General features: G+C 45.7%; 1 protein-coding gene across 9 annotated transcripts in view; it reads right to left on the bottom strand.

The window, feature by feature from the left end:
* Positions 1–1,510: 1,510 nt before the first annotated feature.
* The window catches only part of TMEM108 (transmembrane protein 108), a 169,725-nt gene continuing 159,591 nt past the window's right edge, over positions 1,511–11,644 (bottom strand). For 7 of the 9 annotated variants that reach the window (XM_068935613.1, XM_068935618.1, XM_068935614.1 and 4 more), the window contains 2 exons: positions 3,352–3,506; positions 1,522–1,858 (listed from right to left, as the gene is read on the bottom strand). In XM_068935613.1, the coding sequence (XP_068791714.1) occupies positions 1,736–1,858; positions 3,352–3,506 (278 nt within the window). In that variant the 3' untranslated portion in view covers positions 1,522–1,735. Of the gene's footprint in view, positions 1,859–3,351; positions 3,507–11,644 lie in introns of all 9 variants that reach the window. The other 2 variants (XM_068935617.1, XM_068935619.1) reach the window with 2 other exon arrangements.

Below are 11,644 nucleotides of genomic sequence, written 5' to 3'. Positions count from 1 at the left end.
TACTCTGACTACCCACAGCCACCAGGTCGTTTCTGCAGGTGGGAACAGCTGGACCAGATGTGCCACGCTCATAATTCCCTTTTCTGTTATCAGACAAGGCATATGTTTTCTGATGCTACGCTAACCCTGCCTTGCTTCAGCCTCCCTTTTTTGCAAACAGCCAACAAACCTGAGCAGCCAGTGGCCCAAAGCAGCCAGCTGGAGCACGGGGGTGAATCCCCAGCTGTCTCATCACCTGCTCCTCACCAAGGCTGAGACCTCAAAGGGCAAAGCTGTTTCAGCTGGTGAACAACACGGAACAGGCAATCTCAGAAGAAAAACTGAACTTTGGTCCCACAATAACTGGTCTGGGTTACTCATAGAGAGAACATCAGTTTAGATAAAGTCACTCCATGTTCCATGTTATTCTCTAGTTGTAAGAGCCTATTTTGAATCCATCATTTCAGCTTCATTCACCCCTACTGTTCCCATAATACCATTCCAGCATGTAATCTAGCACTTCACTATGTAGCACTGAAACACCATTCTGCTCTGAAGCACTGTCTTTTCATTCCTGAGGGAAGAAGGATAGTCTTAGAATAAGAGAGGGAGCGTAAGGAGTCTGGATTCAAAGGCACTAGCAGTCTAAGCATGAAAGAAAAAACAGAGGGGAGAGGGAGAAATGATCAAAGCCCCGGAGTTCAGCTGGTGGAAGTTCCGAATCACCAGATTTCAAGTTCCTCTGATAAATTGAAGATTTCTGTTCCTTTGAAAGAGGACACTCTATGTCCCTTCTGCTGAGGCTGTTTACTCTGCAGGAAATAATTCAAGACTCACTGGGCTGAAGCAGAGCAGCTGTGAGTCCGAAGCACAATGGTTAGGACCTTCACGCAGGAAAAAAGGAGGCCATTCTGGCCCTTGCTCCTGTGAGACACTGCTGGAGCAGGAACTGGAACCTGGGACTTTGGTTTAAGTCCTAGCAAGCTAATACCTAAAAAAGTCATGAGTAGCATTACCACCTGGACAGGTTTGCCCGTGTCTCGTGTTGTCCTGGATCCCATGGATGCACTAGGTTTGTTGGGAGCACAGCAAACACCTCACTGCCTCTGTCGCCTGCCCCCTGCCCTCTCCCCAGGAAGTTTGTGGATCCCAATTGGGCTTAACTGGGAGGGAGACGTGGGAAGGCTCATCCCAGTCAGTGCTCAGGCAGTGCTGGAGTCACGCAGAGGATACACACCTGGCACAAGAGCCGTAGGCACTGCTACAGGCAAACGAGCCTGTCTGGTCTGGTTTGTATTCTAGCTTGGCAGTCTAAAGTAAAGAAGTAACCTAGGTAAAGGACAGTCACTGAGTAGGAAAGCTCATGGCCAGGCTAAGGAAGTCATGTATCTTCAGACTGCTCCTAAGCTACTGCAGGATGCTGTACCAAACACACACTGCCTGCATCGAAACCAACCTCTGCGAATATTCTTACAGATCAAGTATATTTAGCAGCAGACTGTAAATGACAGTGAAGAAAACAGCCCATTTGACAGATGTTTTGCTTAGAAATACCTTTATTTTATAAAGCCACAGTTTGTTCTGTAAAGTTTTACCACACTTATAAAAAAGAGGCTGACAATTCTCAGGGAGGAAAAAAAGCTGAAAACATTTCTTGTAATTCAGGGTTACACAAAGGTTATATTTATAATATATATATTTATTTATAATTTGGAGACAGTCGAGATGAAACTGCAATACAAGGGCAGCTATGGGGTCATATTTCAGACACTTGCTCATGTCCTACAAATAGAGTTTCTTGACAGAAGGGGTTTACGAGGACCATACCGCTGTCTCGGTAATCACCGTTGGCTGGAGAGCGTGGCTCAGAGAGGTGGTCCTAGGAGAAAGACAAAAAACCAGCATGAGCACTACCCATCCCATCACCCTCTGTGAGCACACACGGCAGCCCACTGCTGTGCAAATGCTTGTGAAAAGTGGACTACTATTTTTATCACTTGGACATTTGGTCCCAACCCTCAGAAACTGCCTGAATTTTTGGGTGCCCCAGTTCAGGAGCTTTTCAGGAACTCTGGCAAGTTAGCCGAAGGCAATATCGGAGCTGTGAGTGAAGAGTTCCTCTGATAATCAGGCTGATTTTTTTCTCAAACTGGGAACCCCAAGGTCCCACGTACGAACCTTTAGGTGCCTTAGTAGAATTTGAGCTGCCACATTTCTTTTTTTTTTTCCCCACTTTTATGATATGTTGCAACAATTTGCTGCCAGCCAGGTTTGACTCCTCCAGGATGCATTTTCAGCTTCTTTTTAAGGGCAGAAAGCCAAATATATGGTTCCAAGCTAACTGAGAAGTGTCCCAGTTCAGTAATGTTCTGATCAGTTTTAAATGACTCGTGACAGTTTTTGGAGATTATCCCACATACGGACAGTGTAATAATTTGAAAGCTATTTCTTGGTAAGCCTAGACCTAAATCTTACTTTAGCCTGAGCTAAATGATTGCCAGTAAAGTGGAATTAATGAAGTGATTGTGAGTGGTAGTCTAGTCACTTCTCAAAGGCTCCTTTCTGAACATAAATGTTTGTAATTTAACCAGAGATGAGTTGGTCGGCTAGCTGATCTCTTGAAAAAACTCTTTACCTTAAGCCCCAAATGTCCACTGTTTCTAGTTTCTAAATACCTTTGACCTAAGCCAAACTATTCTTCTCTGTCTTTGAGGCCAGATAATACAATATTTCTATCATTAGGATCACCTGCCCATATATGAATTATCCCACCGAACCAGTCAGATCCCTTGAGTAAAGGCTGACCAGTGGACACCAGTACTATATATAGGCTGATGTTTTGATTTTTTTATGTACTGGGAACACTTACCCCCTAAACTATTATTTGAGAATCTACAGGCAGCTCCTGAGACCTGAGTGCACAAACTTTCTTTACATTATTAACTGCTACTACCCCCGCTATATAATGCAACGTGAGGCATGCACGCTGGAGAGGTTAGAAGGACCGACTGTCAGTAATGGGCTGGCCCAAAGAGTGCTCCTACTCGTTCGTGGCAGGGCTAGACACTGGCTACAGGGCTAGACACTGGCTACAGGCTCAAATGAAGAGAAACCGGGGAAAAAATTCACCTAGTGGTAGTGACTGCTGAAGTCAGCCCAGGACTGCAAAGCCTGGGAATAGGAGGACAGCTAGTTTTTGGTGACATATTTATTGCATCTCATGATACACTTGTGTGAGTGGCTCCTTCTTGAAAAGGTGTTTCCCTGAATATGCATAGGGCTTCCAAGGCTTTATTAATACTTTTTCCTCTCTCTTTCTCCCAGCATTACTTCAGTTACATTTTTCAGACACTCATTATGCAAGTGAGGTACCTCTGAAGTCTCCAGGGACTGGATCTCTCTCGGTAACTCTACAGCATGCCTGTTGAAGTAGTCCATGGTAATAGCATTATTCCAATAGCTCAAATTGTTTTCTGGGTTAGACGTCTTTTTCTTCCTTCTCATGCAGCAGACTGTCAGCAGAACTGCTGTCAATAGAAACACGTCAAGAAATGGGTTATTTCCTTTCAATAAGGACTCATCAGTAACATGGATTTGTTTTTTAAGTTACTTAAGGAGAGCACTGGCGACTTTCATTCATATAGTTAACTCTTGGTTAGCATTTAACTCTCAGTCAACAAAACTGCACAACCAAGTCACAATCTGGGCCAAGCAGATGAGGCTTTGGGCTTGGCACGATATGCTGTTCTTATTTTCTTTTTGATGTAAGTTCATAATCTTCAAGATGCAGCTGCCCTGCTCATGAAAAAGCTTTGGTGTTATAACTGGATGGTATTTTAATCCCTAAGCAGGGATTCATAGACCCTCTAGGACAGAGCACACTTCACAAAGATGCAAAGGATGCCACTACGCAAATCTTTTCTGCTTCTAGTGTGTTCAGACGCTGCAGCAATGAGCACGTTAGCAAATGGGCAGTGAGAGATACCCGTCCTAGTCTCAAATATTAAATTTATAAATACATTCAGTTGTATGTCTTCCGTACCAAAGGCTTCTGCTCTAAACTGCTGCTGATTCCTGTCTCTCTCGCCTCACATACCTAGCTTGGCTTTTGGCTATTTTGTGGCCGTGCTCCAAGCCATCAGAGTCTGGCTACGGGGATAGATGGGCTCCTCAGCAGGGGGGACCTGTGGTGGCACCAGGGAGCCTCTCTGGCACCTCGCTTGTGTAACTTAACGTTTTCCAGGGTAGCGTTACTGGTCGTTGGAAAACAACCTCCCCCAAGTCAGCCCAGAATTGAGATTTTTTTTTTTCTGTCTACATCATCTATACCAGAATATGGGGTCTACTGATAAGACAGCTGGAGCGTAATCTGGTCCCTGCGCTTACCCGGGCATTGCTCCTGCCTTTTTTTCACACCTGTGGAGCACATTGTTGCTTTTGACGGCTGAAATACTCCAGCTTAAAGTAGTGTAGTTAGGCAAAACTATGTGACCGGAAAGTGAAACTTGTTGATTTAACTGTCTGTTTGGTCTGAAGGCCGCAGATACCCACCGACTGCAGTGATGCCAGAATAATGCTTCCACAGCAGGCTGGCTGCACACAGAGAGGGGTCAGTGTATTTTCTGGAATCGCTTTGAGTTCAGCCATCTCTGTTCCAGCTGAGATTTGTAATCTTGGCAATTTTACAGAAGCTAGCCAAACCCACTGGAACAAACATACTGCTCCCACTGGTCCTTGCTCAGGCAGAATTTGAGGCACGTACAAGGGTTTATTCAGTGGAGTAATGCATGAGCTTTGTGCGCTTATTTTATACCTGTGGAATTAATTGAACATTTGTGCTTGTAATCTCCCTGATTTATACTGACCGACAGGTAGCTGGATAGGCACTTGCTTTGATTTGCACCCATGAAATGGGGAATGCCCTCCTGTAAATTCACTCTGTAATTTCTAAACCGCTCATGATAGGAAAGAAGAGAGAAGATATTCATGAAGCAGAAAAATATATTATTTTCTCAGCTACAGCCAAAATTATTTATTAGAATTATAGCCTAGAGGGAAAAAAAGACGGCAGAGAGGTCAAAGCAGCTCTGAATGTTTTGACAAACACTGCAACTACCCATATGCCGTGGATCTAATTTCACATCCCATCTATTCACATAAGATGTTGACACAAAAGTGGAGGCTAAAGCTCTACTTGAAATTAAAAAAAAAAAGTACTAAGAGAAATTGTTAATGGGTTTGAGTTCAGGGGTTTTGCATCTCATTCAAAGGAAAAGGTGAGTTCATACCACAAATCTTATGAAACTAATGGAAAAAGCTCCTGCGCTGTTCCCACACATGTCAAAAAAGTAGGCCATTATCAAACTTACTATTACCCAGTCTTAGACTCATCTTGCTTCAGTCTTTCCATCAGCATTGATGGTCTGACGGCCGAGAGCGCAGCTCACGCCGGAGAGCACTCACGCAGGCAGCCCCATCGCAGTCAGCAGAGCGCTCTGCCCGGGGAAACGCTGAACCCCCCGAACGGGCTGCCTCGCTGCCCCTTACTTTGCCTGGGCCCGGGAGGCTGGTTTCCACCTGATGTCGCCAACCTGGCCGGCAGGCATGTTAAGATTAGAAAGCGAAGCAGGACATACGCTTAGTCCTCCCCATCGTCGGCTGTGTTAAGGGAGCAGGGGTAGGGCCAGGAGCCCTCCAAGCTTTGCGGTACGCCAGCAGCAAGCGCTCTCTAAGGCACAGCGCGTTTCTGATGTAGCCTGAGGATACAGGAGCCCCAGTAAAGCTGGCTCTATCTTTGTGCAAATATTTTGAAATCCTCAGGTTTTACAGCTTAGACAACATTGCGGCTGCTGTCAGTGACGTATTGGATTTGGGTTTGGGGAGCTGGAAAGCTGGAAAGTTTGCTGCGCAGCAGTAATGCTCTCTCCATTAATTATGCTCTTGGCCTGCAAAGTTAGTGCACAAATGAGCAAACGGATGGAAGACTGTGGAGGACGAAGTCCTGAGCGTCCTCAAAAATCAAGTGCAACACAATTTAGCACAAGGCTGTCTTCATAAGATGCCTCGTTTCAAAGCAGAGGAAACCTCATTTAAGAGGGAGAGGGGAGACAGCAGGGCTGGAAGGAGGGCATTCCCTCTCAGTCCCGTATTAGACGACTGAGAAGACGTTATTGGCATAATTTAGTGAAATCAATGTAGCCAAGCAGAAGACCGCTCACTCACAGAACAATCCTAGGAAGAGGGTACGGATCTATGTAGATCCTTAGACAGCCGTTCACTCTCATCATGAGGATTACAAGCAGTTGCAATGGTCACCTAGGACGTATTCAGTGGATGAGACACACAGAGGGCAGAGATGGTTTGGAAGGGTTTTGAAATAGCAATAACTACAAAAGAGACGAACAGAGAAATGCAACCAGCAATTCCTCTCTTCTCTTTCCCATTGTATTATGTGCTGGCCTTCTAAGGAGGAGGAAGGGCTGTTGTTTAATGCTGCAGGATCACATTTGTTTCAGAGATGGACAGCCCTTTGGACGGAACAAGGACTAAGTCTGGTCCTTCAAACGTTCACCTAGATCCTTCAAGAGAGTGGGGAAACCTAAACTGACTTTTCCCTTCTGCTGTTCCATTTTAAAGCTAACATTGAGTGCCAAGAGAAGGACATTTCAGTGATGTCCCTGGGTCAGCTGGAAGCTCCCCACACAAGGACTACCAGACATGTTAGGAAATACTGCATGAGTCTTTGCAATTTTGTAGACATCAGATGTTCAGAGAGTTCAGAAGCATTTCTAGTACTTATTCATTGACCTGCTACTACTCTGGAGGAAGAAATTTCAACGTACAAATGTAGGGGCTAAGGACTGCTGATGAATTCCAGTTCTGGCACTAGCTTCTTTCTGGCCCTGCGACAAATTACATCAGCACTATCTGTTCCCCCATCTATTAAACAAGACATAATACACCCCATAAACAGGAGAAATGGGAGTCTCTTAGACTCACAGATTTCTAGGCTGCCGGAAACATGCTGATCATCTGCTCTCACCTGCACAACAGTTGTGCAACCAGAGAGTTTCACCTGGTAATTTTGGTCCCTGTCCATAAGTTCTAGCTAAAGTATAGGAAAACAGACAGCTTGGTTTAAGGACTTGGAGTGACTAGATTTCCATCCCGTTCCCAAGAAGGTTGTTTCAATACTTAATTTCCATCACAGGGACATGTTTACATCGCCCTTCTAGTCTGAATCCAGCCTCAACTGCCGCTTCCTCAATCTCTTTTTGTTATTTTTGTTTTATTAAGCCCTCCCTTATGCTATCAGAAATCTGTCCCATATAAGTGGGCTTGAGCCTCTTCTTGGACTACATAACTACACAAATGGATTTCAGTTGGATTTTTGAACTCTTAGATCATTCCCATGGCTCTTCTCTGAATCCTTTCTAATTTTCCAATCTTTTTAAAAATACAAATCACCAGGATTATACACCATATTCAATATTACTTTGATAATTGTGGAGAAATGAGATAAAAATCAACTCCCTACACTTATTTGATAGTCTTCTGTCTATTCTTTCAAACTTACTTAAATATTTTACTACTCTTATATTACTATATACCCCCCCAACTCCCACATAAAACATGATGTTAGCAAACTTGATTGATTATTATAAGCACTTAAAAGTCAGGAAATATTAATCTTAGAATGGTTGAGGTTGGAAGGGACCTCTGGAGATCACGTAGTCCAACCCCCACCCCCTGCTCAAGCAGGGTCATCTAGAGCATGTTACCCAGGATCGTGTGCAGATGGCTTCTGAATATCTCCAAGGATGGAGACTCTACAACCTCTCTGGGCAATCTGTTCCAGTGCTCTGTCACCCTCACAGTGAAGAAGTTTTTCCTCATGTTCAGACGGAACTTCCTGTGTTTCAGTTTGTGCCCGTTGCCTCTCGTCCTGTCACTGGGCACCACTGAGACCAGTCTGGCCCCATTCTCTTGACACCCTCCTTTCAGATACTTACACACATTGATAAGATCCCCCCTCAGTTTTCTCTTCTCTAGGCTGAACAGGCCCAGCTCTCTCAGCCTTTCTGCATGAGTTGCTCAGTCCTTTCATCATCTAAGTAGCCCTTTGCTGGACTTGCTCCAGTAGCTCCATGTCTCTTGCACTGGGGAGCCCAGAACTGGACACAGTTAAGGCTGAAGGACTCTAAGGAAATCAAAATTTCTCCCTGTGCTTATATAAACTTATATGATATAAACTAAGTTTCTACAGAAACCTTACCTCAATGAGTAAAATAGTATTTTATCCATACTTCTTTCCATCTTCCTCATATAGTTTGGTTGTTAAACATCACTGTGAGACTGAAGAATATGTTGTGGCAAACAAGCCTCACTCTGTCTGTTACCTGAGCTGTCTATATATGTAAAGTCTTCGCTCTATTATTGGTACCACAGTAGATTTTGTTATTGACCACAGCTGCTTGCACCTGGAGACGGCAACCTCCTCTCAAGCTTGGTCTGAGCTCACACTTGGAGATTGGATTCAGGGCTTGGGATCACTCCCAGACCAGGAAACAAACATTCCCAGGTTTTTTGATTGGGAAAGTGGGTGAGATAATTTTGGAAAGTGTCCCAGTCTGTGAAATATGAGCTAGGTGGGGTTAGGTCCAAGGCAATTCTTTATTTATTCTTTGAGTTCTGCTGACATTTCCATTTGGAGACTCGGCCTCCCTCTCGCATTGTCTAATGTCAGCAGAACTGACTAAATGAATTGACTTCTGGGCCTCTGATTTGCAATGTTCTATTCTTCACCTTTTTACCATGTAATTTGATAATTAAGAACTGTACGTACTGGCAACCCAAGGATCGAACTTACGAGTTTTAAAATGAGTTCATAGTGTGGCTGTTCTGCATTGCAGCAGCGTGTGTGAGAGAGGCACACACATATACACAGGCACACAAAATGTTCAAGGCTGCCTGAAGGACATCACAAAAACAACTGGAACCATGACATGCAGAAAATACTGATATCAGTGTTATATACTACTTTGTTTTTCTAGGAATGTAATGATATAGAATTCTTAATTTTTGTAGCCCTCAAATGGAGTAAGCAGCATTACCTCCAGTATTTATACCATGAAATGGAGGCAAAAAAAATGTGAAATCATTTTCCCAAATTCACATAGCAGATGTGGCGGGTGCATTCCTACTCAAACATCTAAGCATGACTTTTCTGGCTAGAACTTTAAGGGATTTCGGTGGGACTCGGAAACCTACGTACCCTCAAAAAAGATATACTGTAGGGACTGGGAAGCCAAATCCCATCTCTTATTTCAGCAGAGCAATTCCTAAGGCCCAGCTCTTCAGGCCAGTGCTATAGGTGCCAAGCTGTGTCACCTAGGGCATCCGTGGATTGGGACTAGCTTTTGGTGAGAGCCTGAGTGCAGAAGCAGAGTGGCCTAAATGCCAGGGCAAAGCAAGGCCGAACAAACCCTCTGTGGCTTCCTACTTTTAGCGGGGTGCAAACCCCCAGGCCGTGGCAAGGCCAGTGAGGAGCCCCTGCAGGGACTTTCCTGCATGAGGAGGAGCTCTGCGTCCCAGGCGGCTTTTCCAGTGGGGATACGACGCCAAGGGCTGTGGAGATGACTCTCCCCTACTACGGAAATTAAAATGCCTGGAGGCTCTGGAAACAGCAGAGGCGTCTGCAAGCTGGCTTGGGGGCACACTTCTCATTAGCAGGAGGAGGGAGCCACGTAAATGATACTCCTCAATCTCTGCAGCCATGCGAAGGCTCCAGTTTCATCTCCATGCCAACCTTCCCTACCTCTCATTTGTAACTTCCCTGCCCCAGGGCTGCCCGGGCCTCCCTCTCCCCTTGGTGCGGGGGGCTTAGCCCTTCTCTCAGGATGATGTCTCAGCGGACGTCTCCATGGGTCTGGCCAGCTTCCCCTAGTGCGCCAGCCCACGGCTCGGGGCAGCATAGCAGAGGGTCCTGGCCCCCGGGGGCAGCAATCACCTCTCATCATAGAAGTCCTCAGTGACTTTCTCCATGGCTTGTTCCCTCCGAAGGCTCCAGAGATACTGAACAGCGCTGAGGCTGGCTTGTCTAGGCACCGTCCTGCCTCCCAGCGCAGGAGCTGGACAGCCTCTTCATCAGTCTGTGTGCAAAGCGCTCCATGAAACACACAATCACCCCTTGAAGGCACCCTTAGAAAATCTCAGTGGCTGTATTCCTCATCTGTCTCTTAACACCAGCCTCTCTAGCCTCTCCTCCACTAAAATCAGAAGGGCTACGCGGCTGCTGGGCCTTGCGTCCTCCCCTGCCTGTGTCCGGAAGGTGGCGGCAATCCCCTTCGCGCACCGGCCAGGAGCGGGCGGCAGCCCTGACGCTTGCGGAAAACCTGACTTTCCGGGGGGGGGGGGGGGGCGGGAAAAAAAAAAAAGGGAGACTCTGCGGCTGGACAGGCAAACCCCGGAGACCGAAGGCCTCCGAGCATCCCCGCGGCCAGCACAGCCGGGACAAGCTGTTGCACGCAGGCTACCACTTCGGAGACACTGGCAGGCTAAAATTTTCTAAAGCTCCTTAGGAGTCTGTGCACGGTTTTCAGCACTAACTCCATTTTGGTCTGGACTCTCTTTTCCACTGGTTTAATTCTGACAGTAAAGAGCACAATCTCTCTGGTTTTACCCTCTTATGTCGACACACGCATACCTGGGTAAAAATGTTTTAAGTTTATATAATTGATTTTTCTTCTTTGATAGGAATAAACTACGCCATACCACTTCAGCCAGATCCGCAAAACATTTAAATGTCTCTCTACCGTTCATTTCAACCCTGAAATACACCTGAGGATTCCCAGATTTTAAAAGGAGAGTCTCACTGAAGACCATCCTCCGAAATCTGATCCTGCAAGCAGGACCTACATATCTGAGTCATAAAAACATTCAGTTCTATCAATCAATCAGAGCTGCTATAGGTAATTTTCATAATAACACTTGCCTTTTAAAAATGCAGCCTATAAACACAAAGAAACAAAATAGACACAGTCTTATGAATCCATTCTGTTATGGGACATATGATAAGAACCTAAGTTTAAATACTAATGAATAGTGGGCTAGAAGTCCGGCCAAAGGACTCTCTGGTTTCACTAGTGGTTTTAACCAAGTTGGTAGTAGTGGAACTGATGGTCCTAGAGGTTCATGTCGAACAGATCTGCTGAGCCAGTCCAACAATCTGCTGCTGACAAAAGGGTTAGTCCTGCTCCCCTCCCAGGTGCGTGTTCCTGAACCTTCAACCCGCTCCAGGTCCCGTGCTTATCTGGCCCTGTGGGGAGCTGATTCAGCTCACTATGTGGACAGAAAAATAGCAAAGAACAAAGTGAATATTTTTTTTACCGGTTTATCGATCTGAATTGGCTTGCAGAGGTGTCAGGTTAGGACCAGGCAGAAGGAAAGGGGCAGGATCACAAAGCCGAGCCTCGCAGAGGGCAGAAGAAGAGAGCAGCACTCTTCTTTTTGGCCTGACTAAGCTGTTAGACTGCCTCTGTCAACTCACCTAACCTTGTCCTCAGCATAGCTCATAGCTGTACATAACAGGATTAATACTGGATAGTGTTGGCTGCTACCCTTTTGGTCTTCCTCAGGCAGCAAAGGCTGGCAAACGTGTAAGTTC

The sequence above is a fragment of the Struthio camelus genome, chromosome 2 (genome assembly GCF_040807025.1).
Source record: "Struthio camelus isolate bStrCam1 chromosome 2, bStrCam1.hap1, whole genome shotgun sequence".
Classification (NCBI taxonomy): Eukaryota; Metazoa; Chordata; class Aves; order Struthioniformes; family Struthionidae; genus Struthio; species Struthio camelus.
This window is presented reverse-complemented; position numbering and strand designations above follow the sequence as displayed.